At 55.5% G+C, this 27,974-nt stretch overlaps 2 protein-coding genes across 7 annotated transcripts in view; one reads left to right on the forward strand and one right to left on the reverse strand.

Moving 5' to 3' along the window:
- TBL1X (transducin beta like 1 X-linked) overlaps positions 1-15,030 on the forward strand; it is a 214,085-nt gene extending 199,055 nt beyond the window's left edge. For 3 of the 4 annotated variants that reach the window (XM_026015328.2, XM_072744977.1, XM_072744978.1), the window contains exons 12-16: positions 3,153-3,274; positions 5,932-6,006; positions 6,415-6,542; positions 8,191-8,356; positions 10,571-11,203. In XM_026015328.2, coding sequence (XP_025871113.1) covers positions 3,153-3,274; positions 5,932-6,006; positions 6,415-6,542; positions 8,191-8,356; positions 10,571-10,921 — 842 coding nt within the window. In that variant the 3' untranslated portion in view covers positions 10,922-11,203. Of the gene's footprint in view, positions 1-3,152; positions 3,275-5,931; positions 6,007-6,414; positions 6,543-8,190; positions 8,357-10,570; positions 11,204-11,598 lie in introns of those variants that run through there. The other variant, XM_072744979.1, reaches the window with a different exon arrangement.
- GPR143 (G protein-coupled receptor 143) overlaps positions 1-27,974 on the reverse strand; it is an 87,348-nt gene that overhangs the window by 6,763 nt on the left and 52,611 nt on the right. Inside the window, exon 9 of one of the 3 annotated variants that reach the window (XM_072744983.1) lies at positions 14,998-16,684. The exons of 1 other annotated variant lie outside the window; for it this stretch is intronic. In XM_072744983.1, the coding sequence (XP_072601084.1) occupies positions 16,590-16,684 (95 nt within the window). In that variant the 3' untranslated portion in view covers positions 14,998-16,589. Of the gene's footprint in view, positions 1-14,997; positions 16,685-27,974 lie in introns of those variants that run through there. One more of the 3 variants, XM_072744980.1, reaches the window with a different exon arrangement.

Below are 27,974 nucleotides of genomic sequence, written 5' to 3' on the forward strand. Positions count from 1 at the left end.
CCCCGGCCTCCGTGGATCTGCGTGTGTTGCCATCTGCTGGCCACTCACGCTCCAGGCTGCGTATTGAACCCAGTAGCCAGTGGGACTGTCCTTCCTGGTGGCTTTCCAGTGCGTTGGCATAAATGCCTGCAGCGTCCCGACCTTTGTTGCCACGGAGGACACAGTAACAGGTTCAGAGCCCTAGGCCATCCAGCGTGCTCACCTCTGGGATTGGAGGGAATTTGGAAACCCAGCTCTGGGTTCTACTTTTCAGAGAACAATGTGCCCAAGATAAACATCAGTGAGGGTCCCCAGACACTTTCAAGAGCTGATTTATGGGGCGCCTGGGTGGCTCTGTCGGTTAGGTGTCTGACTCTTGGTTTTGACTCAGGTCTTCATCTCAGGGTTGTGAGGTCGAGTCCTGCATCAGGCTCTGTGTTCAGTGTGGAGTTGGCTTGTGCATACTCTCTATCCGCCTGCCCCTCGCTCCCATAATTATAATTTTTTTTAAAGATTTTATTTATTTGTTTATGAGAAACAGAGAGGCAGAGACACAGGCAGAGGGAGAAGCAGGCAGGAGCCTAATGCAGGACTTGATCTCAGGACCCCGGGATCATGACCTGAGCTGAAGGCAGATGCTCAACCACTGAGCTACCCAGGCATACCAATTATAATAAATCTTTAAAAAGAAATCATTCAAAAAAAAAATAATAAATCATTTATGAAGCTTTTGAGCAGAATGTAGTATTTCCCAAAGCATTTCTAACACTTTATGGAAGGGCTTTCCATCACACCGGCCCGAGAAGACCACAGACCATGTGTTTTTTAGGTACTGAGAGACCTTCTCACCTGTAATTTTGCTGCCTGCAAGGTAGACCCAAACCCCATTGCTGGTTCACTATGCTCCAGGTGTTATTTCCTCTTTTCTTTCTTTTTTTTTTTCTCTTTAATGTTAAGCAGAGACGATTCAGGATGGAAAGATGAAAGAAAAGAAAATGTGCTCTTTTTCAGGGTAAAACAAAGAGTGTTTCATTTATTTATTTTAGATTTTTCTTTATTCATGAGAAACACTGAGAGAAAGGAGACACAGGCAGAGGGAGAAGCAGGCTCCCTGCAGGGAGCCCGATGTGGGACTTGATCCCAGGACCCCGGGATCACGCCCTGAGCCAGAGGCGTAGATGCTCAACCCCTGAGCCACCCAGGCGTCCCAAAGATAGATTTTTAAGGAGGACCCTTCCGTAGCATTCAGAGACTCCTCATTTGATGGGCTGATCTGAGAACTTGCTTTGCCTTAGTAGGCTTCCCTGTGAACACCTGGTAGGGCCACCGTCCGTGACCATCAGCAGGAAGCATGAGCTCAGAGCCTAACCATGCGATACCACTCAGCAGTAACAAGGACACATTATCAATAAATTATAGGTGACACATAACAGCTTGATAGATTTCTGCTGAGTGAAATGAGCCAGTCTCCAAAGGTCACCTGCTGTATGATTCCATTTATATATAACATCCTTGAGATGGTGAATGTTTAGAATTGGAGAACCCACGAGTGGACTGGAGTTTAGGGGTGGTGCCGGGAGGGCTTGGTGTGACTATGAAGTGACATGAGGCAACTCTCTGGGACGATGGGATGGTTCTGGACCGTGACTGGGCAGGTGGTGGCACAGAGCTGCCTGTGTCTTAAATGGCATAGCCCCCCACCCCAGTGCTGTACCAATGTCAGCCTTCGGGTCCTGCTGTTGGACTGTGGAACCACAAAATGCAACCATTGGGGGAGCTGGAGGAGCAGTAATCTCTCAAAATTAAGCTTAAAAAAAGAAAAAGCAAAGTCCGGCTGTGCCTGAAGTGGCACCAATTATTGAGGCTCACGGGCCCACATGTGGGCCGGGGGTGCACACAGCCCCCCAGAATAGCTATACCCCGTTACCTGTCGCTTAGCTACACTGTGTGATGGTGAGATCCCACGGAGCAGGGCCCTGGGGGTCCTGGTGGCAGGGGCCACTCACGGTGGGGCCACCTGCCCAAGTACAGATGGCAGAGGTTAATTTTTACAACAGTTGCTAGGCCCTGTCCCCCGATGGGCCTGCCAGATTGTCCCGTTTCCAAGCATATGACCTGCATGTCCTGACTGCAGCGGGTGTGGCCAGGAACCAGGACATGGCTGGCGCGGCGTTGTCAGCAAGCAGCCGGGGGCTTCGCTCTCTGGCTCGTGGGGTCGCCGCCTGCCTTCTGCGCGCACGTGGAGGCGTGCCGGGAAGCGTGGGGCTTCCGAGAGCGCCAGTGCTCGCCCTGCACCGCCGCCCCCCACGGCGCCCGAGCACTGCTGCCTCGGAGGACAGGCGCGTGGGGAGGGCTGAAGAAGGCAAGGGCCGGTGTGACCGTTAGCCCTCCTGAGCCATCCGGATTCTCCTCCCAGTCCAGCCCTGACTTGCCGTGGAGACAGACGCGAGACGGGGTCGCGTACGGATGTGTTGATGAAACCTGCACGATCACAGGCTGGCAGGGACCCACCTCCTGGTCCTGGAAGCGAGGACGTGTCCGAGCAGGGAGGCTGGTGGTGTGGCGGGACGTCGGGGGGAAGGGGGCGCTGCGGGCAGGGAAGCCCCGTCACCATGCCGCAAACCCTCCACAGAGCTCTCACGGCCACCCCGCCCTGGGCCGGCCCAGGGGGCAGTAAGGGTGTGCGTGACGTGTGCCGAGCCCCGGGCCCAGTCTGTCCCCACGGGGATAAGTACCGTCCCGTTGCCGGGATGGTTAAGGTGCTGCAGGAAGATTTTTCTTTTTTTTTTTTTTTTAAACAAGGTGTCTCGAACACAGGCCATGAGACCTTTTTCATCTCCTTTTCTGTCCTTCCCATCTAAAACAAACCAGCCCGCCACAGTGACACTTCGGGAAGCAGCAAGGTGCACGAGGTGGCAGGCAGCGCGAGTTGTCACCCGGCCTCTCTCACCGTGTCGGGGGAGCGGGGACTCGCACGCCAGCCCCCGCGGGATCCCTCGTTCCCGCGTGGAAGCTGAGGTCGTAAGGGCAGTGAGGATGAGGCTGCCTCCGCCCTGGGACCACTTGCGCCGGGTTTCTAGATAAGGCTTCTCGACGATGCTCGTCGTCGGTTGCAGTCCGCCGAGCTCCGTGCCCGTAGTAACCGCGCTGTGCCCGTCTTCCCTGCCCGGCAGCCCCCGCTCTCGATGTCGACTGGCAGAACAACACTACCTTCGCCTCCTGTAGCACGGACATGTGCATTCACGTCTGCAGACTCGGCTGCGACCGCCCTGTCAAAACCTTCCAAGGACACACAGTACGTATGAGTGCGGAGCTCGGGCCCCGGGCCCCGACTGGGTGCTCGGGGCACCTCGGTGGTGGGTGAGCCGGGTGCGGGCAGGCGGTGGCGCAGGGGCTGACCTAAGGGCTGTCGGACGCGGGGTTCTCCGGGCAGGAGCTTAGGTGCGCGCACGCGGAAAGCCAGGGATGCCCGTGGGGAGCGTGGGCCGAGCGGGGAGAACCGTGTGCCTGAAAAACAGCCCAGTGGGACTCGGAGGACCGAGGGCTTTAATGTGGGAGGTGACGACCTTAACGGGTGGGTTCAGCGGCGGGGCGGGTGGGGGCTGCAGGAAGGTTAGGGAGGCCGAGGCGAGCTCCCAGAAGTGAGCCCGAAGGGATTGCTAAGCGCCGGAGCCGATCCCTCAGAGGCCCGCTGGCCTGCGGACGCCCGGAGCCCCAGCACGTACGCGTAGTGGAGACAGAGGAAAAAGACAGCGGCGAGCAGAAGTTACACGAAGCCACAATGGCCGAGGTTTCCTAAATTTGGTGGGAATAACAACATTCAGTTGAAGAAGCTGAGGTGTCGGCTGGCTTCTTACCAGATTCCTTAGTGGGCACGTGAGGCTCTTCCCTGGAGCCCCCCAGCCCCCCCCCCTTCTGGAAGACCTGCGGGATTGACAAATGCCCCCGTCCTCAGCACAGCTGGATTCCCACCGTCCTCACCGTTTCTAGCAGCTTCTGCCCCTACAGGTGCCTGCTTCTGAAAGTGCAGGCATCACCTCTCCTGGGAACATCTCCCCTGAGCCCCCTCCTTTTCTGGCCTCCTCCTCTGCCCGAACCCTAGACTCTCCCAAGCTGATAAGAGAAGTCCTCGCGGCCTCCCGCTGTCCCGCTCCGTCACCAGCACCTTTTCAAATGGGTCTTAGCGCAGCTCCTCCTCCCGCCCAAGACACACGCTGCGTGCGCCGTGGGGCTCTCTTCGTCCCGAGACCCCGGGAGCCAGCCCTGGCTGCGTCCTGGCAATCGTGGCGGGTTGCGGAAGCAGGGAGCGAAAGGGCCGTGTGGGGCAGGCGTTCGCTGCACCCTCGGGGAGTCCCCATGGGTCCAGCTGGGGCTGCCCAGCTCCGCTCTCCTGGGCCCTAGGAGGTGTGCCCCTGGGTCGTCCTCTGGGACCCCTCAGCCCCCCTGGCTGCCCTGCGCTGCTCATCCTGGCCCTGGGCACCCAGTTCTCCGGGCTCCTGGGCCCACTGTCCTGCACCCCCTCATCTCTAGGCCAACCCCCAGGCCTCCCGTAGCTCACCCGAAGCCTGCTCCTGGGCCACCTGGGCCTCCTTCCTCTCCTTTCTTCCAGCCTGCACTCTGTCGATACTGCATGGAACACAGGGGTGGCCTTGTCACCTTCTCCACTTCACAGTGTCCAAAACTCCGTGTCCTTAACCAGCAGCAGGAACGTAAAATTCATCATCCAAACCGGAGCACTTAGGAGTGGGAAATTAATTGGGGAATTAGTTGTGAGTGTGGAAGGAGCTCATCATTAGGCACACGTGGGACCCTTGGGGGCAAATGGGCTGTAGCGAAGCTGCTGGAAAGCCACGAGAGCCACGGCCTCGCCCCCACATTCCTCCCCGCTCTCCAGGCCCAGCGTCCCGTCCGCCACCTGCACATGTAGGCGCGGTGAGCTCCTTTCCAAACGCACGTCCCTCGGGGTGCGTTGGCCCTCCCCACCCAGGACCAGCGTCAGGGTCACCCGGTCCCCAGAACGGGGCGGGGGGAGCTGTTTGCAGCCTCGTTCCTGTCTGCCCCCCAGCGCTCCCTGCGCCTGCGCTGCAGTATTTGGTTGGCCGGCCACGTGCTCTGGATTTCGGGCCTGTCGCCCCCCTCGAGGTGTATTGCCCACCGTTGCACTTGTACTTCGGTGTTGGTGTGCGCGTGTCCTTGTGCCTCTGGATCCCGGCCTCAACCGGGATTAAACCCTCTTGCACATTAGAGGTCTTAAATCTTTGCCTTGTCCCCCACCTGCTCCCACCTCTCCTACCTGCATCCACCTGCACCCCTCCCCCCCGCGTGAAAGGGGATGCTCCTACCTATGCATTCAGACAGGAAGTAGCCATTGTGTGAAAAGTATGCAGGAGAACGACATTCAAAGGCAGTTTTTATTTTATTTTATTTTATTTTATTTTATTTTTAAATGATTTACTTATTCATGAGAGACACAGAGGCAGAGACACAGGCAGAGGGGGCAGCAGGCTCCTCACAAGGATCCCGATGCGGGACTCGATCCCTAAACTGGGATCACACCCTGAGTGGAAGACAGATGCACAACCACTGAGCCACCCAGGCGTCCCTCAAAGGCAGTTTTTAAATGACCACGGTCTTCTGGTTTTGCGCTGCCCTTATTAATTAATTCTACGTAAATTCCCTGGACTCCCTTCCTAGTAGGGATTTCTCTTTTCTCAGGGAAGCGTGGCTGAGGGTGCTGGTCCCCTAGGGGGTATGGCCAGGGTATGGCCATGCACTTACGCAGATGTGGGGGGCAGGGTAGGAGAAAGGGAGACAGGAGGCAAGTGTGGCCGCTGGGATCAGCTGCGGGCAGGCGGGCGCTTCGTGGCTCCCGCGGGGCACGGCTGCCCCCTGCTGGAAGGCTGCGGTTCTGCTCACCAGCCTTTCTCTTTTAAACCCGTTGCTCTCTTTCAGAATGAGGTCAATGCCATCAAATGGGATCCTTCTGGAATGCTGCTAGCATCCTGCTCTGATGACATGACATTAAAGGTAAAGCCGTCTGAAAGGATGGGCGGTCTCGTCCTGGCCAGCCCCGTCCTCGTGCAGAGCTTGCATTCACTGCTCCTCTGCTGAGGATTTTGTTCCTGGCACTCTGCCTGCGCCTGGGCTTTTCCTTTTCCCCGTTACTAACGAGATGTCGCTGGCATGCAGTTAACTCCTATCTGTCCATTGAGGCTCCTGCTGAGACTCCCTTCCCCGTGGCCTTCTGCACAGGTGCAGCCCCTAGCATGTTGCCCGGCTCTCTGTCTGGGCTTTTTCTGGCTGGCGACCTGCTGACCGGGCAGCTGCACTCCCCGCTGGGCGGCAAGCTGCCCAAGAGCTCCCGAATGAGTGATGCGAACCATTCTTGGCTGGACAAACGGCATTTGCTCACACTGTTCCTGTTATGTTCTCCAGATCTGGAGTATGAAGCAGGACACGTGTGTCCATGACCTTCAGGCTCACAGCAAAGAGATATACACCATAAAGTGGAGTCCTACCGGGCCAGCCACCAGCAACCCCAATTCCAACATCATGCTAGCAAGGTAAAGGGCAGATGGCCCACAGCCCGGGCCCCGGTTCCTAAGAGCAGCCTTGCTCGCTGTGTGGCTGCGCTAGCCGGGCGGCCAGCAAGAGTTACTCGTAACCAACGAGAACAGGACGTTCTGCTAGGTTGTGTTGCAAACCTTCCATACTAGACGCAATGATTAGCTCACTTTGAAAGCGCACACAAGACTATAGGGTGAGGCCTACGTAGAGGTAAGAATTGTTTTGACCATGAGGTGGGTAGGAAGCACTAGTTCTGTGTCCAGGCTTTGAGCACTTGGCTTTCGTGAAGGTTTCTGTTAAGACCGAGAAAGGAAACGGAGTTCGGGTTGGACACTGGGGGTGGTTACTTGGGGCAACTTGGACCAGCAGGTGGGAGAGAATGCTGAGCGAGGCCAGAGGACCCCCAGCTCTAGGCACACCTGACCCAGCTGCTTACGTGGTGAACCCCCTGTGACAGCAGCATCGAGAGGAATGGAATGGCCAGTCAGGCCAGAACTGGGGTGTCAAGGGACCCCATTCAGGACGTGACGTCCTACTACTCTAGGTATCGTGCTTTAAAAGGAACATTCAGAAAACGAGCTGAGGAGATTCTTAGACTGAATGCCGGATAACTGGGGGTCTGGAAGCTCCCGAAAGTGAGCTAATCATTGCGTCTAGTTTGGAAGGTTTGGAAGAAGCAACACGGGTGTGTGCTTTGCCTGGAAAAAAGGAGACTCGAGAGGGATGTTTCGTTACCAGAAACAGCCGTGTGCTGCTTCTTGCCGTTTGAGAGAGCGCGGAAATATGGGCACGAGGCACCCTTCTGTAAACCGAGAGGAACCTCTTGGTTTGTGCATCGTTGCGGTGGGGTGGGCAGCCTCGCCCTGCAGGAAGGACTCGACCCAGGGCCATCTCTTAGAAAGTACTGGAAGGGATTCCTACGTCGACTGACGGGCTAAAACCAGAAGAACACGAAGGCAAAAATTCTCTTTTATTTCAAGGAATTGTCCTAAAGCCCCCTTAAATTACTGCGCTAAAGAACACAGTACAGTTGGTTGTGATGGCCTGGACGGTGTGTCTGTGTTACACGGTACCCGTCATGAGCGTGAATTATCCTTTCGGGCAGCAGGTATAAAGGGAACGTACCTGTTGTGAGACAGAGGACGGCTGTACTTTTACATTTGAAAATAACTCCCGTTTGCAGCTCTCCACAGTGCGATCGCGTATCCGGACGTGATCGTATTTTAATTCCTGTCGGATTGAGTCGTATTCGCGCAGTTTGCTGTTTTTCCAAATTCCTGGGACCATTTTAGTTGCTGACAGTAGATGTTATCTTTTAAATTGCGGGAGCCCTTTAGAAAATGTAGTAAATCTCCTACGAACGTGTTTATCATTCACAGCGGTAGGACACGCAGGGAGACATTAATGCGGATATCAGCTTGTTTCCCTACTAACAGCACCCGAAGGAAGGAAGGAAAGGGTTTGTTTGAGAGCTGGGGCCTTGTTTCAAGGTGTCTGAGTCACATTTTGGAAAAGGCGTGCCCATTTATTGTCTCCCGAAACGTAAAAGCTTGGAAAGAAAACCTCATGATACGTGTTCTGCGTCTCAGGGAAATAGGAACCAGCGTGTTTCCTGTGCTGACCTTCTGTCTCCTGTCCTCCTAGTGCTTCGTTTGATTCTACGGTTCGACTGTGGGATGTGGAGCGGGGCGTCTGCATCCACACGCTCACCAAACACCAGGAACCAGTCTACAGCGTAGCTTTTAGCCCCGACGGGAAGTATTTGGCCAGTGGCTCCTTTGACAAGTGTGTGCATATCTGGAATACTCAGGTAATGCCCCGGATTCCTGTGACTGAATCCTTTGCAAAAGTAACCCCCGCGGTGTTTAGGGTGCGCCAGGCTAGGAGCGGCGGCGGCTGCAGAATCTGTGCTCCGGGATGAGTCGCCTCAGTCGGAGCCTTGCAGCCAACCCTGCCTCCCCGGGCAGGCCCCAGGCTCGTGCCGCCTGCTCTGTGCTCCGTACAGGCTGAGGGTCTCCCCCACAGGGGACACCCCATCTTCTACTTGTCCTGAGTTCCTGGCATCCAACCTTCTACCTGCCTCATCCTTGTCCTGGGCACATGCATCTCCAGAGCTTTCCGGGAGCGCCAGCTGGTGGGCTGCGGCCAGCCCTGGCCTCCTCTGCACCCCACCTACACCTGTACCTCCACGGAGCAAATCAAGGAGTGCAAAGGGGCGTTGGGTTGCTGTGCTCATGACATGCACCAATGGAGTGAAAATATTGTGCTTGGGTAGCAAAGGCTGTGTCAGTAATGGATTGGCCTGTGGTCAGAACGAAAAGGAGACCATATTTGATTAAATGTAGCCACCGTGGGGACCTCTGGCCATACCTGAGGACCACAGAAATCTGAATATAAAGAGTAGAAGGGAAGGGCAGGTAGGAGTCCTTGAAAACAGCTAATGACCCATTTTGTTTGATCTCAGGATGGCTCCGATGGCTTCCGTGCCCCCCTTTTATTCTGACCTACCTTCTCCATTCCCTTTAGCCCAGTTGATGTTCGGGTGGGTTCACGTGCCCAAGTCCATGTCCCCCTTGTGGCAGGGTGGGTGGCAGATGAGCCCCATTAGCTGGTGTAGGGGTGCAGGAATCACCGTGACCTCAGGCTTCCCGGGGCTGCCTCCCATAAACCACACGCTCTCGCGGAAGGAGACACGATGGTGGGCCCTGCGTGGAGCCAGCCTGACGCCGGCTGAGCCTCCCGGCCCTACTGGGCCTCCTGGAAAACACATCCCAGGAACAGCATGCCACGGTCTATTCATGAAACCCTGGCTAGAAGCCACGATGGATGGATTTGTAAAATGACAGCGCGTTCGTCAGGTGCCGTCTACTGCCAAAGTCGTCAAATCCCATCCCCCCCCTTTATATAAATCACAAAACTCCTTGAGACATTTTAATTTTTTTTAAAGATTTTATTTTTTTCAATGTTTTGTTTTGTTTTTGAGAGAGAGAGGGAGCGAGAGAGCCTCCTAGTGGGGAATGGCAGAGGGAGAAGCAGACTCCTCGCTGAGCAGGGACCCTGACGGGGGGCGATCCCAGGACCCCGAGATCATGACCTGAGCCCAAGGCAGATGCTTAACTGACTGAGCCACCCAGGCACCCCTATTTATTTTTTCTTTTTTAAGAAAGGTTTTATTGGGCAGCCTGGGTGGCTCAGCGGTTTAGCACCACCTTCAGCGCAGGGCGTGATCCTGAAGACCCAGGATTGAGTCCTGAGTCAGGCTCCCTGCGTGGAGCCTGCTTCTCCCCCTGCCTGTGTCCCTGCCTCTCTCTCTCTCTCTCTTTGTGTCTCTCATGAATAAATAAAATCTTTAAAAAAAAAAGTTTTATTTTCTTAATTGAGAGAAAGGAAGAGACAGAGCGTGAGCTGAGGGGGAGAAGCAGGCTCCCCACCGGGCAGGAATCTTGATCCCCACACCGGGATCATGACCTGAGCCAAAGGGAGACGCCCAACCACTGAGCCACCCGGGCGCCCCTATCTATTTATTAATTTTTTGAATAAACCCTCCACCCAACGTGCAGCTTGAACCTACGACCCCATGACCGGGAGTCCCATTCTCTACCGTGGAGCCAGCCAGGTGCCCCCTCTTTGAGACACCTTAAAGCTCACTCTAAACCTCAGGGACGTGAGTACCCTCGCTAAATCTAGAAAAGACGCCTGACATCACTGCATTGTCCCTCGCCCTGTGCCACCTGCAGGCCCAGCTGCCCTAGCATGCCCAGCGCCACCAGCGGCAACCCAAGGGAGGCCCGACCTCCTCCGCCACAGCCGGGCCCACGCGGTGGGGTGCCCCCGTCACTCAGGCTCCCGGGGTGGGAAGTCTGAGAGGCACGTATCTGCAGCCGCCAGATAGTTTTCCGAAAACTGTTTTAATTTGGGTTTGACCATGTCCGAGAGCACGTGCCCGCACTAGGTACTGGATGACGAATGCCCGCTGTGCCACATGCCCCTTTGTGTCCTAAGTGACGGCTGCTTTGCTTTGCAGAGTGGAAGTCTCGTGCACAGCTACCGAGGCACCGGCGGGATCTTCGAGGTGTGCTGGAACGCCCGAGGCGACAAAGTGGGCGCCAGTGCGTCCGACGGCTCTGTAAGCAGCAGCTCTGGCCTGCGGGGTTGTGGAGGGGCGAGGGCGGAGAGGGGGCAGGCCCGGTGCTTGATGCCAGGAGCGCTCGCAGGCCGCGTGGCGGCCCTGGTCTCCGAGGGCCTCGCTCACCGAGCTATGGGACGAACGTGTCCGGGGGGCGAAGGAGACGTCTCGGCTGGAGCCCATTGGGCTGGCACCACCCGAGACATCCTGGCCCGCGTTTTCTTGAGCACGATGATTCTGCCCCGGTGAGGACGCTGGGCAGCGTCTGGAGGCCCTCGCGGCTGTCACTGCTTCGGTGGTGTGGGGCGCTCCTGGCGCGTGGCGGGCAGGGGTGCTGCTGAGCCTCCTGCGATGCACAGGACGGCCCCCATGGCAGGGAAGTACCCGGCCCTGCGTGTCACTGGTGCCGAAGCTTAGAAACTTGCTCCTGTTGTAGCTCTGTGGCCGCGCCCCGTGCCTGGGCCCTGTGGTGGTAAAGGCATGGCCTTCCATTCCATGGGTCCCACGGGTCCCATTCTGGCCCCATGAGATGTCTGGCCTTTTGATTCCTTCCTGCCCTTGAACTGGCCATGAGCTCCAGGGCGGGGGTGGGGGGGCGGCAGTGGACTGGCTTCCGAGCGTCAGCGTGGGCCCCGGATGTTCCCATGTACTCAGGCTTGGGCGGTCTCCTGTCCCGTCGTAAGCGTCCACCCCATCGTTCCTAGCGCTGCCCTTTCTTTCTCATCCGTGGTGTCTGCCTGTGGTTGGTGGGTCGGTCAGATGCTCAGACGCCAGCCTCTCGTTAGAGCTTCTCTGAACCTTCGTGACTGTGTGCCAATAAAACTTTATTGACAAAGCATGGTCGATGGGCCAGATTTGGTCCAGAGGCTTTAAAGGCAACTGGGTGCTGTCTGTGAAGATAACAGGCACTTCCTCTTTCCTTCCAGGTGTGTGTTTTAGATCTTCGAAAGTAAACACAAAATATTATAGAAAAGAATTCTAATGGACCAGCAGTGAATGTGTGGGGTTGCAGCGCGCGTCAGACACGGTTCTATCCGCTCCAAAACTGTACGAACTTGACTTGCATTAGAGTGTACTTGGAAACGAACTCATCCCTGGCCACAGGAGTCTCTATTTTTTCGTAACTTTCATCAAGAAGTTTAAGAAACATACAGTCCTATCAAAGCGGGAAAGAATGGTTCCCACCCAGAACATTCAGCCTGGGAAGCACGAAGCCACCAGCTAAACGGTGCACGGTTTGGTTTCCATCCAGAACAGGCTCTGATGGCAGAGAGGAGAAAACAAGAAGGAAAAGGAAAACAGGAAGGAAGAAAAAAAAAAAAAAAAAGCTGTGCCAAAAAAAAAAAAAAAAAAGGAAAAACAAGAAAAATGCTGTGATAAACCAAAAGGGGGGAGGGGACTCTCCTCCACGTGGCGGGTTTGTTTTTTCCCTAACAATTTGGACACTACAGTTGTTCTCACAAAGGATGTTCAGAGACCAGTTTGTACCGATGAAATGCGCAACTTTGTAATCCCAACACTTTCTATTTTCTAGAATCTCCTTTGTCCGGTGGTTTTTCTATTGGCTGGAATCCTGTCGTCTCGGGGCCTTCAGTCTGAGATGGAAAGTGTTTCTGGTTTGTTGCTTCCTTCCCGTTGTCTGCCCCGTGCACCTTCCTCCTCCGCTCCGTGTGGTCTTGGTTCGCAGTCCACCCTCAGTAGATGCAGCCTCATGGACACCATGACAGACTCTGTGACGGACAGCTTCCCCGTCCCCCCCGGCTCCCCTCCCCCATCGCCCCTCGCTCACTCTCTCTCTCCCTTTCTCATACTTGCTTTGGATCTTAGGTCTCAAGGGCACTTTCGGCGCGTAATAAGTGCTTTATGTAAGAAGGCAGGACAGGGGGACTTTTTACAGGAGAAAAAAAAATACTTATAAGAGAGAGAGCCCGGAGTATTTTTGGAAAAAAAAAAAATATTTTTATGTTAAAACAATTTTAAAATCCTAAAAATGGCCATCAGACATAGAGAGCTTTGTGTGATTCATATTTTAAACAAATTTTAGGAAGACACAGGCAGGGTCTGAGGTAGCATTTCCCTTCAGCTTCATGAAAATGGTTGGAACTCTGGGTGGAAAGGCTGGTCCTGTGGCTCGGTCGCGGGCATGTTCCGCAGCCAGAGAGTAAAATCCCAGCGCTCTGTGGTTCGAAGAAGAGCACTGCGTCGGTCAGGGTTGCGTTCACCCTCGTAGCCGCGGGAGAGCAGCGAAGAACAGTGCCCTCTGACCCCCAGGAGCGTTCCCCAGACCAAACGGTATTGAAGAAGCCATCACAGCCGCCCTCTGGGCTCGATGTCCCCGCGACATCCCGGTCACGGCGCCATAAATAACTGCTGGTCACTCACCCAGAGCAGGGTGGCCGGTCCTTGCAAAGCTGACGTGAAAGCCTCCAGGATCCCACCTGGTCTGACAGGGACAAGAAGGAATGGGGAAGCAAGATTTTTCAATCCCGAGGGTGAATTTCCTAGGTAGACGTCACTAATAATTTCTGCTGTCTTCATAATTTCTTTCTCTCACAGGAGACTAGGAGAAAGAGTCTTTTTTTTTTTTTTTTAATAATGAATCTTTTTACTGTTTTTAAAAAATTAAACATGGCTTTGTGTCGCTAGAGGAGTTTCCTTTCATTGGACCAGGTGACCTTTGTACTCTGGTTGTCATAACCCGACACTGACCTGTTGTGTTAATCAGCAGTGGGGAAGGACGGCTAGGTAAGTCCTCTTGCCCCCTCTGTTTTCCAGCGGCCGAGGACGGGAGGACGACGTTGGCCTGGCCCGGGGGCGGGGGTCTGGCGGTGGGCAGGCTTCAGCCGGGTGTGTGTGCCAGCGACGAGAGCGGAGGTGATCGAGAGGGTGGCATCTATCCATGCAGCCAAAACCCAACTGGCAGGCAGGGCAAGGGCTCCCCGAGAACTCGGACTAGGCCGCCACCAGGTACAAGAACCAGAGTGCGTTCATCCCTCTCAGACCAGTTGGCCTCCACTTGGATATCTTGAGTCATTCCTGCCCGCTCGGATATGGGGAAGACCAAGACGTGCTCTGTGTACGACTTGGGTATTTTGTTCAGGCTCTGTTGCCTCAACGTTTGGCCCAGAGGTCAGAGCTCCCGGCGTCCCCATTCCCATCTTTGGAAGGCAGCAGATGATAATTCACTCACTGCCTGCCCCAAGAAATCAGTAGGTTTGGGATGCAGTTTGTTGGGGGTCCAGACTGACCCCGCCTTGATCCCTTTGACCCCAAAGTAAAAATGTCATCGCTACAGAGCAGAAGTTGAGGGGTGGCCATGGTCAGGACATGACTCATGTTTGACCAGCCAAACACCGCTGGGTAGCCTTGGCGGGACATCCTCTAAGGGGGTTCACTGAATGATCTTCACGTGCAGGTCAGGAGCCAGGGTCTTGCAGGCTTTAGCCTCTAGACAAGTCTGAATCACTTGGGAATGGCCAGGCAGGGGCTGGGGGCTGAGGGCTGAGGGCTTGGGCCCTGCACAGCCATCGGCGAGGAGGGACCCGCCGTGAGCGTGTGGGCAGCGCCCCGGGGATCCGTCCCCATCCTCGGCCCGATGGCAGCGATGTGTGGCGCCTCCGACCTTGGCCCTGCTGCCCGCCAGCTGACAGACGCCCCTCTCCTCGAGGGATGGCCCACGTGCGAAGTCCGTGCTCGCCGTGGTTGACAGCGCTTCAGGATTGTGGGTAGATGCGAAGTCTTAGCGACCAAACTTCACCTTGATTCCGAAAGCAGAGTAACACAACCAGCCTTCCCGGAATCTTCCATCGGGTTTCGAGTGACCAAGAGCATGTCCCGCACACACACTTGGCCAAGGGATGCCGCCCCCTGGGAGACCGAAAGGCCAGACGTTTCAGGGTTCAACCCTCTGACCCCACACGACACCTAGGACTTGACGTTCGTTTTGTCTTTCTAAAACTAGATCACGGAGCCAAGTGAAGTGCACTTTGTCAAATGTAAGGGTCTGCGTTGTTCCTTGTTATTTTTAACCTTCTGTTCCACTTTTTTTTTTTTTTTTTAAATCGTGTTTCTTGTCAAATGCAGAAATGTTCCTTCCGCCACTCACTGAAGTTTTGAATTCTGGCTTCTGCAGTTTTTATTGTCTGTGTCAGACGTACAGCCAGACGTCCTCTGTCTGCATTTTCTAGATTCTGTTCCGTGCACATCGACCCCCGTTCTGTTCTCTTCCACCCCCACTCACCCTCACGCTCTCTGAGAAAAAGAATCACCTTGTGTGTCGTAGCTCATTTGTTTCAAGAGAGAATCAACAGATCATACTCAGTGTCTTGAATAAATCGCTCTATTTTGATATTAGAGAACTTGGTGGCTGTGCTTTCTTGGTCTCGCTCGGCTGAGCTTGGGCCTTCGTGGACGTGGCGAGCCAAGGCCATCCGAGTGCCCGTTCCCGGGATGGCTCCGCTGCAACGGGCAGGGGCGCGGGCAGCCCCCGGGTTACGTTAGGGGCTGTTCCACCAGCTCCTCCTCCAGGACTGCAGGTGGGCTGTGGCGGGGGGGGGGGGGTGGGGGGGGTGGGGGGGAGAGGGGGGCGGAGCTGTGCCCTGCACGAGGGGCTGCGCGTGGCCAGAGGCCCCGACCAAACTGGGCCACGTGCTGGCAGGGCCTTTAGGGGCCTTTGCTCACTTGGTGGGTGTCCCCCAGGGTGTGTCCCGCGCATCACGTGCCTGTGGGGAGGACGGGGGTGCGGGGTGCCGGGCACCTTGCTGCAGGCGGCAGGCCGGGGCCCCAGCTGTGCGGAATCCAGCTGCGTGTTTTAGGCCCCGCCGGGCCGGGCGGGCACATCCCCCCACTTCAGGAGTCAGGGTGAAGCACAGCACAGCCTGGGGCACAGGGGGCCTGCAAGGGGTGGGTGCCCGGCTTCGGTGGGGTTCAAGCTTCCAGTCTCTCAACACCGCACTCGCTGGACACGGAAGCTTCTGGGCACCGTGTGCAGGTGGTGCCTCCTGTGCACGCAAGCCTGGCCTCACGCGGGGGTGCAGGGTGCACCCGGGGGCCGAGCGGGCCGGGTCTGGCTCCATCCCTCGACCTGCATGGACGCGGGTCCCCCGGAGCTGGGCGGGGACGGGGCGGGCACCCCCTTCTTCTGACGGGAGCTCTCGTTTCCCTCCAGGCAGACGGGGCCGTGTGCGGCAGGTCCCCTGGGCGCCGGCTTCCAACCCCGACCTGGGAGACGGTGCGGCCGCAGGGGTCGGGGACACGGGGACGACGTGGGGCTGCCTCCGTGCCCTGAGCCGCGGGGACGGCCCCATGCCCGGCCCCAGGCCTGCAAGCAGGCGACTCTCCAAGGGTACAAACCTGGAAGCTTCCTGGGCGGCTCTCTGGAGCCCACGGGACACCCCGCCTGCAGGCAGGAGTCACGCGGCAGACTCCGCGGCGTCCTGAGAAAGGCGTCTTGCTTCTCTCCGCACCTGCCTGCGGGGCTTGCACGTGCAGGGCGCCCGCTAATATTCTTGCCGATAAATAAAAAAATTCTACGTGTATGTAGACCTAATGCACGGACAGCGGGATTCCAAGCTGAGCAGTGGCCTCGGTCCGGTGCCGAGGACCCCTGAGACCAGCCCTGCTCGACAGCACGGGGACACACGGTGGCCGGTGAGCGGCCGGGCCCCCTGCCCCCTGCTCCCAGGCGTCGTGCCGGGGCCCCCGCCCGTGGGGCCAGGAGCTGGGCTGCAGCTGTCCCACTGCACCCAGCGGCGGGAGCCGTGACCTATGTGTACAGGACGGGCGGGGGCCCCGGGCGGCTGAGCATGTGCAGGAGCAGCCGAGTGCGGCGTGGAAGGCCCTCCTGTCCCCAAGGCCGCGCAACCTCCGGCCACAGGTGTCCCCCGGGGGCGACACGGCGTCCGGACCGCCGCGACCCTCACAGGTCTCCCCGGGGCTCAGGAACGGGGCCAACCTCGTTTCTGTCACGGGACTCGCTGGTGACATGGATTTCAATTGTGCTGGCATCGGAACCTGTGGAGGGAAACAGCAAGCCTGTGCCCGTGTCGCCATCCCCAGGCTCCCTCCCTGCTCCCCTGCCCCTGGTGTCAGCAGAGGCCCCTGTGAGCTCCGGGCTGTTGCCGTCCGGGACACCAGCTCGCGGGGCCTGCGGTGACTGCGGGACAGTGGCCACACCGACGGCAACAGGATTGCCGGGCCCCACACACGGAGGGGACCCGGGAGGGGGCCACAAGCGCTGGGTGCGGTCACGGTCCCCAGAGCCAGATCCCGGGAGAATCCGGAGAAGGCCTCATGCTAGGGGCGGGGGGGGGGGGGGGGGGGGGCTGCCCTTCCGGAGACCAGGCGCCAGCGGGGAGGACTTCTGGAAGACACTTCTGAAACCACAGTGCCGCTGGAGGAGCTGCTGGCACTTCAAAGAGTTGCTTTCCACAGGGTCACCCACTGTTGATGAGGACATCCTGCGCTCATGGGAACTCGTGTGTGTGACTTCTGAAGACCCTGGGGGGACGTCACATGGCGGCCTGCGGTCAAGGCCTGGGCTTGAGACGCTCCTGCGTGACCTCACACTCGAGGGCATGCTCTGGATCCTGCGGCTTTGTAACAGCTCCTGGTTCTTTCATCCTCCCCCTGGGGCTCCCGGGGAAAACCCACGTGTACCCCAACAGCTTTCTCAGATGCCAGTGCTGCTGGAGCCAAGCCACCTGAGCCCAGCCCTGCCCGCGCGGACCTCACTGGGCACTTGCAGCCGAGGGCCTGTCGACACGCCTGGGTTTCCACGGCTTTGCTCTCCCGGTCCCAAGGGTCTCCACAGAGACAATGTGCCTGCTGAGCAAGGCTCTGAGAGGATCATCCAACGAGGCCATTGGGGAATTTGCACTAATGCTCTGCTGGAGCCAAGTGTGAATACCTGACAAGTGTCCTTCCCGATACACAGACACCAGCAAGCTCACGGTCCCCAAGGGCCAGCCCCCTTCGAGGGGCCCTCTTCCAGGAGGCCGCAAGCCCACGCAGGTTTTTGGGAACTTCCTGGCCCCGTGCAGATCTGAGATTTAGAAGGTGCGCACTGGATGTCTCTTGCTCCCTCCCTCGGCTATTGTTCCTGGATTCCTTGAAAGCCACGAAGCCCTAGATCACAGAGCCCCGTCTCATGGCATCATGAGCCATGGAGAACATGTGGCACCCGGGCCCAGGTCTCCTTCTAGGTGTGGAGTTTGACCTTGGGGGTGCAACCAGAGCTGGAGCCCCGCGGTGTGTTCTCTTCCACATTTCCCGGGCGACTAGCCTCCATGTGGCCACCTAGTGCTGCACTCAGGGGGGCCAGTGACACAACAGGGACCCGGGGCTGAGATAAGGACTGTGGGAGTGACGGGGGACCGTGGACGAGAGACCCGTGGGGAACACAAGGGGATATAGGAGAGAACGGAACTGCGGGAAAGGGGGGAATTCTGGAGAGAATGGGGAGCTGTGGGAGAGCAATGCAGCATGGGGAGAGCTGGGGGGGTGACAGAGAGAACTGGGGGGGAACAGCATTGTGGGGAAGAGACGTGTAGCAGACGGGCAACTGTGAGAAGGCATCACGGGAGGACAGAGTACTCGAGGAGAAAGAAGTTTAGGAAAGACAGGAGATGGACGAATACTGCATTGCAGAAGCACACAGGTTTGTGAGGGGCAGTGAGGAGCCCAGAATTGTGGGAGGAAGTGGGAAGTTGTGGGGAACAAGTGTGAGAGAACTAGGTTACAGGCAGGGTGGGAAGCTGTGGGAGAGACAAGGCACAGGAGGACAAAAGGGACACGAAGGACTGGGAGAGCAGGAATCGCGCAAGAGACAGGAGATGGTGGGTGAGACCAGGGATTATGGAAAAGGAGGGAGACCTGTGGGACAGAAATGCAATTATGTGAGCAAAGGGATGGTAGAGGAGATGGGGGAATCGTGGAAACCTGAAAAGATCGTGACGGAGAAAGAGGTATTAGGGAGAGCAAGAGAAACTGAGAGAGAGATGTAGTATTACGGAGGCGGGGAATGGTGGGAAAGCACGGGGGGGGGGCGGGGGGATGAAGAGTTCTGGGATAGGCAGGCAGTATTTTTTTTCCTTTTGTCTACTGACATTTATTTTTAAGTTTTTATTTAAATTCCAGTTAGTTAACACACAGTGTAATAGCAGTTTCAGGTGTGCAACCTAGTGATTCAACGCTTCCACACAGCAGCTGGTGCTCGTCAGCACAAGCGTCATCCTTCAGCCCCATCGCTTAGTGACCCCCCCCCCCCCCCCCCCGGTAGCCAACAGTTTGTTCTCTATGGTGAAGAATCTATGTCTGCATCTCTCTCTCTCTCTCTCTCTTTTGCTTTTTACCTTTGCTCAATTGCTTTGTTTCTTAAACTCCACATGTGAGCAAAATCATACGGTATTTGTCTTTCTCTGATTTATTTCACTCAACATCCAGCTCCACCCGTGATGTTGTAAATGGCAAGATCTCATGCTTTCTTTATATTATGCGGTTTTCCACTGGATCTGCTTTATCCATTCATCAGTCAGTGGAACTTGGGCTGTTTCCATAGTTTGGCTATTGCAGATAATGCTGTTCTAACCATCATGGCACAAGGATCGCTCTGAATTAGTATTTTTGTATTCTTTGGGTAAATACCTAATAGTGCGATTGCCAGATCACGGTTAGTTCTATTTTTAGCTTTTGGGGAACTTCCATAGTGAAAGACACTAAGTTAAAAAATACTAATTTTTAAAGATAATATGCACCCCTATGTTTATTATAACATTATTTATAACAGCTAAATCATGGAAGCAACCCAAGTACCCATCAATACACGAGTGCATAAAGAAGATAGGGTATATTCATGCAATGAAATATTATTTAGCCAAACGAAAGAATAAAATTTTGCCATTTTTAATGACACACATGGATCTAGAGAGTATAATGCTAAGTGAAAGGAGTCAGAGACAGGTACCATATGATCTCACTCACTATGGAATTTAAGAAACAAAACAAATGAACAACAACAACAAAAGAGATCAACAAAAACACCAGACTGTTAAATATGGAGAACTGGCGGTAACCAGACGGGAGGTGCGTGGGGGGATGGGTGGAATAGGTTAAGGGGATTAAGACTACATTTATGAGCACTAAAGCATAGAGTTGCTGAATTACACCTTAAACTAATACTGTTAATTATGTTGCAATTTTTAAAATAATGAAACCACTCAGCAAAATAACCAAACTGTAGGAGAGAACAGTAAGTTGTGGAAAACCAAAGGGTTACGGGAGAGCAAGCGCTGTGCAAGAAAGGGGAGTTGCAGGACACTAGAGAGAGTTGTGGGAGACAGAGCAGTGTGGGAATGACAAGGAAGTGAACGAGAGAGCTGTGGGATGGAAGAGGAACTGTGGGAGAGACAGGGCATGTGGGAAGAGCGGGGATTACTGGAAAGAGCATCTGGAAAGAAATGAAATGGTGGGGACACGGGCTTATGGCAGAGAAAGGGGAATTCTGCGGAAGGGCATTGTGGGGAAGACGAGATCATGGGCATGAAGGGGGGCTGTGAAGGGCAGGAATTAAGGGAGATCTCGAAGGCATTCTGGGAGGGAGTCCTGTGGGAAAGACATGGGGTTGTGGGAGTAACACAGGGTTTGGGGAGAAAGAGTGTTAACTGTGGGAACAAGGAGGGGTTGTACAAGATAAAGGAGAACTTAGGAAAGGGAACTGCGGGAGAAATGGAGCATCAAGGGACAGATGGGAATAGCGGGAGAATAGAGAACTACAGGAGACGCAGACAAGTACGAGACAAAAAATTAGGGGAACAAAGAATGTGGGAGAAACAACTACAGGGAAGATAAAATGTGCCCCAGAACACAGAAACTATCGAGAAAAATGCAGATTTGTGAGCACGGACAGATGCCAGAACTGTGGGAGACAAGGGACCTGTGAGAGGAACAGGGTGTTGCTGGAAAAGCAGCATCGTGGGAGGGAGGGGGCAATCCTGGGAGAGAGAATAAACTCTGGGAAAAACCGTTTTCTGGGAGAGATGGGGGACTGTGGGGTGTGACACGGGGTTGTGGGAGAGAAGATGAGCCGCGTGGAAGATGCTGTAGGGAAACGTGGTATTGGGAGCGAGGCGGGGAAGTGCAGAGCAACACGGGAACAGGAGAGGGAAAGAGAAACGTGGGTGGGGAAGGGCAACTGTGGGGGAAACAGCAGTCGGGACATGGGATCGTGGGGAAATGGGTGATGGGAGAGAAATGAGAATTGTGGGGAGAGTACAAGATTACGGGAGAAAGGGCCATCGTGAGAGGGCACGGGAATTAGGAGGGAAAGGGGAATTGTGGGGGACACCGTACTTGGGAGACTCGTCGGGGAGAGGATTGTGGGGACAACGGGGACTGTGGGCTCCACAGCTGACCCAGGGACAGAAAAATTAAGGGGGGACAAGGGAACGCGGTACAAAACAGAACTGGTTGGTGAAAGTGGGGGTTTGCGGCAGGCAAAAGAGTCCAAAATCGTGGAAGAAAACGAACTATAGATGGAACCTAGTTTTGAGAATAAGAGTATTGTGGGAACGGTAGGAAACGGTGAACAACAAGGGCCCGTGGGGGAGAGAAGGAAATTTTGGGAGAAACATGGAATTGCGGGAACAATAAGGAGTTTATAGAATAAAGAAGTTCTTTAAAGATTCCTTATTTATTTATTCATGAGAGGCACAGAGAGAGAGAGGCAGAGACCCAGGCAGAGGGAGAAGCAGGCTCCATGCAGGGAGCCCGACGTGGGACTCGATCCTGGGACCCCCAGGTCACGACCTGAGCCCAAGGCACATGCTCAACCACCGAGCCCCGGGCGTAAATAGGAGCAGAGCATCGTGGGGGACCGAACACTGACGGAACGATGCGCCGTGGCGCGCATGCGCAATGCTGCGGCAAACCGTGCCTTGGGGGGACACAGGGAACGCCGGGAGCGGGCGTGGTGGGACAGGCGCAATGCATTCTGGCAGCGTGTGGCCGCCGCTACAAGCAATGCATTGTGGGACACGTGGGGGCATGGCGGCCGGAAGATGGGATTGTGGGATACATGGGACACGGCTGGCAGAAGTGTATGGACTGTAGGGCTCAAAGGGGTATGGAGGTGCAAAGACTGGATTGTGGGAGCTGAGGAGCCTGTTGGGAGAAGCAATGTAATGTGGGACACACTGGCCATGCTAGCTGAAACACTGAATTGTGGGGCACATGGGGACAAGGCAGCCAAAAGATTGGATTGTGGGAGCGGAGGAGCATGCTGGGGGAAGCAATGCATTGTGGGAAACATGGAGCATGGCGGCAATGTTTGCGGGAGCTGAGGGGCACGCTGGGAGAAGCAATGCATTGTGGGACACATAGGGGCATGGTGGCTGAACGATGGGATTGTGGGACACATGGTGGAATGGCGGCCAAAACACTGGATTGTGGGAGCTATGCGGCATGCTGGGAGAAGCACTGGATTGTGCGAAACATGGAGACGTAGAGGCTGAAAGATGGGATTGTGGGATATACAGGGGCATGGCAACCAAAACATTGGACTGTGGGACACATGGGACACAGCGGACAGAAGTATGGACTGTGGGACTTATAAGGGCATGGAGGAGGAGAGACTGGATTATGGGAGCTGAGGAGCCGGCTGGAAGAAGCACTGGATTGTGGGACACGTGGGGGCATGGCGGCCAAAAGACTGGATTGTGGGACACATAAGGGCATGGTGGCTAAAGGATTGGATTGTGGAAGACGGCGGCATGGGGGTCAAAAGATTGGACTGTGGGAACAGAAGAGCATGCTGGGAGAAACAATGGCTTGTGGGGACACATAGGTGCATGGCAGTCGAAAGATGGGATTGTGGGACACACAAGGGCATGATGGCCGAATGATGGGATTGTGGGACATATGGCGGTACAGCAGCCAAAGAATGGATGGTGAAGCTGAGGGGCACGCGGCAAGAAGCGATGGATTGTGGGCTACATAGGGGTATGGTGGCCAAACAATGGGATTGTGGGACACATGGTGGCATGGCAGCCAAAAGATTGGATTGTGGGAGCAGAAGAGCATGCTGGGAGAAACAATGGATTGTGGGACACATAGGTGCATGGTGGCCGAAAGATGGGACCGTGGGAAATACAGGGGCATGGCGACCAAAATATTGGATTGTGGGACACACGGGGGCATGGTAGCCAAAAGACTGGATTGTAGGACACAGGAGGGCATGGGGGCCAAAGGATTAGATTGTGGACATATGAGCATGGCGGCCAAAAGACTGAATTGTGGGACACATGCTGTCACGGCAGCCAAAAGAAGGGATGGTGGAGCTGAGGGGCACGCTGGGAAAAGCCACAGATTGTGGGACACATAGGGGTACGTCAGCAGAAAGATGGGATTGTGGGACACATGGTAGCATGGCGGACATGTTTGTGGGAGCTAAGGGCCATGCCCGGAGAAGCAAAGGATTGCAGGACACATAGGGGCATGTCAGCTGAAAGATGGGACTCTGAGACGTACAAGTGCATGGCGGCCAAAAGGATGTATTGTGGGGACAGAGGAGCATGCTGGGGGAAGCAATGGATTGTGGGAAACATGGAGCATGGCGGCCATGTTTGTGGGAGCTATGGGGCATGCTGGGCGAAGCAAGGGATTGTGGAAAAGATGACACATGGCCGATGAATTACAGGATTGTGGGAGCTATGGGGAATGCTAGGATAAGCACAGGATTGTGGGACACTTTGCCCAGGCTGGCTGAAACACTGAATTGTGGGACACACGGGGGCATAGCGGCATAAGATGGGATTGTGGGACGTACAGTGGCATGGTGGCCATGTTTTTGGGAGCTGTGGGGCAACCTGGGAGATGCAATGCATTGTGGTATACAAGGCCCAAGCTGGCTGAAAAACTGAATTGTGGGATGCACAGAGGCATGGCGGCCACGTTTGTGGGAGCTATAGGGCATGCTGGGTGAAGCAAGGGATTGTGGAAAAGACACATGGTGGAGCTGTGGGGCCTGCTGGGAGACGCAAGGAATTGTGGGAAAGTGGAGGCATGGCTGCTGAAATACAGGATTGTGGGAGCTGTGGGGCCTGCTGGGAGACGCAACACATTGTGGGATACATTGCCCATGCTGGCGGAAAGATTGAATTGTGCGACACACGGGGGCATGGTGGCCATATTTGTGGGAGCTGTGGGGCAACCTGGGAGATGCAATGCATTGTGGGATACAAGGCCCAAGCTGGCTGAAAAACTTAATTGTGGGATGCACGGGGGCATGGCGGCCATGTTTGTGGGAGCTATGGGGCATGGTGGGTGAAGCAAGGGATTGTGGGACACATAGGGGCATGTCCGCTGAAAGATAGGACTGTGAGACGTACAGGTACATGGCGGCCAAAAGGATATATTGTGGGGGCAGAGGAGCATGCTGGGGGAAGCAATGGATTGTGGGAAACATGGAGCATGGCGGCCATGTTTGTGGGAGCTATGGGGCATGCTGGGCGAAGCAAGGGATTGTGGAAAAGATGACACATGGCCGGTGAATTATAGGATTGTGGGTGCTATGGGGCATGCTGGGAGAAGCACAGGATTCTGGGAAACTTTGCCCAGGCTGGCTGAAACACTGAATTGTGGTACACACGGAGACATGGCGGCCATAAGATGGGATTGTGGGAGGTACAGTGGCATGGTGGCCATGTCTGTGGGAGCTGAGGGGCATGCTGGGAAAAGCCACAGATTGTGGGACACATAGGGGTATATCGGCAGAAAGATGGGATTGTGGGACACATGGTAGCATAGCGGACATGTTTGTGGGAGCTGAGGGCCATGCCCAGAGAAGCAAAGGATTGCGGGACACATAGGGGCATGTCAGCTGAAAGATGGGACTCTGAGACGTACAAGTGCATGGCGGCCAAAAGGATGTATTGTGGGAACAGAGGAGCATGCTGGGGGAAGCAATGGATTGTGGGAAACATGGAGCATGGCGGCCATGTTTGTGGGAGCTATGGGGCATGCTGGGCGAAGCAAGGGATTGTGGAAAAGATGACACATGGCCGATGAATTATAGGATTGTGGGAGCTATGGGGAATGCTAGGAGAAGCACAGGATTGTGGGACACTTTGCCCAGGCTGGCTGAAACACTGAATTGTGGGACACACGGGGGCATAGTGGCATAAGATGGGATTGTGGGAGGTACAGTGGTATGGTGGCCATGTTTTTGGGAGCTGTGGGGCAACCTGGGAGATGCAATGCATTGTGGTATACAAGGCCCAAGCTGGCTGAAAAACTGAATTGTGGGATGCACAGAGGCATGGCGGCCACGTTTGTGGGAGCTATAGGGCATGCTGGGCGAAGCAAGGGATTGTGGAAAAGACACATGGTGGAGCTGTGGGGACTGCTGGGAGACGCAACACATTGTGGGATACATTGCCCATGCTGGCAGAAAGATTGAATTGTGGGACACACGGGGGCATGGTGGCCATATATGTGGGAGCTGTGGGGCAACCTGGGAGATGCAATGCATTGTGGGATACAAGGCCCAAGCTGGCTGAAAAACTTAATTGTGGGATGCACGGGGGCATGGCGGCCATGTTTGTGGGAGCTATGGGGCATGGTGGGCAAAGCAAGGGATTGTGGGACACATAGGGGCATGTCCGCTGAAAGATAGGACTGTGAGACGTACAGGTACATGGCGGCCAAAAGGATATATTGTGGGGGCAGAGGAGCATGCTGGGGGAAGCAATGGATTGTGGGAAACATGGAGCATGGCGGCCATGTTTGTGGGAGCTATGGGGCATGCTGGGCGAAGCAAGGGATTGTGGAAAAGATGACACATGGCCGATGAATTATAGGATTGTGGGTGCTATGGGGCATGCTGGGAGAAGCACAGGATTGTGGGACACTTTGCCCAGGCTGGCTGAAACACTGAATGTGGGACACACGGAGACATGGCGGCCATAAGATGGGATTGTGGGAGGTACAGTGGCATGGTGGCCATGTCTGTGGGAGCTGAGGGGCATGCTGGGAGAAGCAAGGAATTGTGGGAAAGTGGAGGCATGGCTGCTGAAATACAGGATTGTGGGAGCTGTGGGGCCTGCTGGGAGATGCAACACATTGTGGGATACATTGCCCATGCTGGCAGAAAGATTGAATTGTGGGACACACGGGGGCATGGCGGCCATATTTGTGGGAGCTGTGGGGCAACCTGAGCGATGCAATGCATTGTGGGAAACAAGGCCCAAGCTGGCTGACAGACTGATTTGTGGGATGCAGGAGGGCATGGCGGCCATGTTTCTGGGAGCTTTGGGCCGGCTGGGAGAAGTAAGGGATTATGAGAAAGATGACACATGGTCGATGAATTATAAGATTGTGGGAGCTGTGAGGCATGCTGGGAGAAGCAAGGGATTGTGGGACACTTTGCCCATGCTGGCTTAAAGACTGAGTTGTGGGACACACAGAGGCATGGCGGCCATAAGATGGGATTGTGGGATGTACAGTGGCATGGCGGCCATGTTTTTGGGAACTGAGGGCCATGCTGGGAGAAGCAAGGAATTGTGGGAAAGATGAGGCATAGCCGCTAAAATACAGGTTGTGGGGAAATGTGGGGCCTGCAGGGAGAAGCAATGCATTGTGGGATACATTGCCCATGCTGGCTGAAAGACTGAATTTTGGGACACACGGGGGTATGCTGGCCATATTTGTGGGAGCTGTGGGGCAACCTGGGAGATGCAATGCATTGTGGGATACATTGCCCATGCTGGCTGAAAGACTGAATTGTGGGATGCACGCAGGCATGGCGGCCATGTTTGTGGGAGCTATGGGGCATGCTGGGAAAAGCACAGGATTGTGGGACACTTTGCCCAGGCTGGCTGAAACACTGAATTGTGGGACACACGGGGACATGGCGGCCATAAGATGGGATTGTGGGACGTACAGTGGCATGGTGGTAATGTTTGTGGGAGCAGCGGGGCATGCTGGGAGAAGCAATGGATTGCGAGAAACATGCAGCACGGCCGCCCAAGTATAGGATTATGCAAACTAGAGGGCATGCTATGAGAAGCAATGGATTGTGGGAAAGATTGAACATGACTGTGGATAATTGGATTTTGGGAGCTAAAAGGCATGCTGGGCAAAGCAAGGGATTGTGGGAAAGATGGTGCATGGTTGCTGAATGGACTGTGAGACCACAGGGGCATGCTGGAGAAGTAAAGGGTTGTTGGAAAGCTGGCACATGGTGGCCGAGAATTGGCTCGTGGGAAAGATGGCACATGGCGGCTGAAAGACTGGATTGTGGGAGCTGAGAAGCATGCTCGGAGAAGCAATGGATTGTGGGAAAGTTGTGAATGGTGGGTGAGAGATGGATTGTGGGACCTAGGAGCATGTTGAGAGAACCAATGGATTGTGGGAAAGATGGAACATGACTGCTGGAAAACTGAATTTTGGGAGCATTGGGGCATGTTGGGAGAAAAGCAAGGGATTATAGGAAAGATGGCGCATTGTGGCAAGAGATTGGATTGTGGGAAAGGTGTCAGAAGCAATGCACTGTGGGAGAGACGGGTAATGTCAGAGAAATAATGGATTGTGAGAAAAGCAAGGACGTGGGAGCGGCAGGGAATGGCAAAAGCCAAATGGGAATATGGGAAAGGTGAGATGGTGAGACAGGCAAAATATTGTGGAAGAGGCAGTGGATTGTGGAAGGGGTGGGGAATAGTAGGGGAAGCAATGTATTGTGGGAAGGGTGTTCTAGCCACGCCTCTCCTGCCCAGCCCGGGCCCCACCTCTACACCAGGACCACGCCACTCCCACCAGGGCTACACCCCTACCCTCCTGCCCCAGCCACACCCACGAGCTTCATTCTGGCCACGCCCCTCCTGCCAGGGCCCTGTATCTGACCTCCTTGTAGCCCCACCCCTGAGCTCCGCTCTGGCCTCGCCCCTCCCACCAGGGCCCCACCCCTGAGCTCCGTTCTGGCCATGCCCCTCCCATAAGAGCCCCGCCCCTTCCACCAGGGAAGGACACTTCCACCAGGATTCTGGGAAACTTTGCCCAGGCTGGCTGAAACACTGAATTGTGGGGCACACGGAGACATGGCGGCCATAAGATGGGATTGTGGGACGTACAGTGGCATGGCGGATGAGCTCCGCTGAGCTCCGCGCTGGCCACGCCCCTCCCACGAGAGCCCCGCCCCTTCCACCAGGGCCCCACCCCTGAATTCCGCGCTGGCCCCGCCCCTCCCACCAGGGCCCCGCCCCTCCCACCAGGGCCCCACCCCTGAGCTCCGCTGTGGCCACGCCCCTCCTGC

Source organism: Vulpes vulpes, chromosome X (genome assembly GCF_048418805.1).
Source record: "Vulpes vulpes isolate BD-2025 chromosome X, VulVul3, whole genome shotgun sequence".
Taxonomy (NCBI): domain Eukaryota; kingdom Metazoa; phylum Chordata; class Mammalia; order Carnivora; family Canidae; genus Vulpes; species Vulpes vulpes.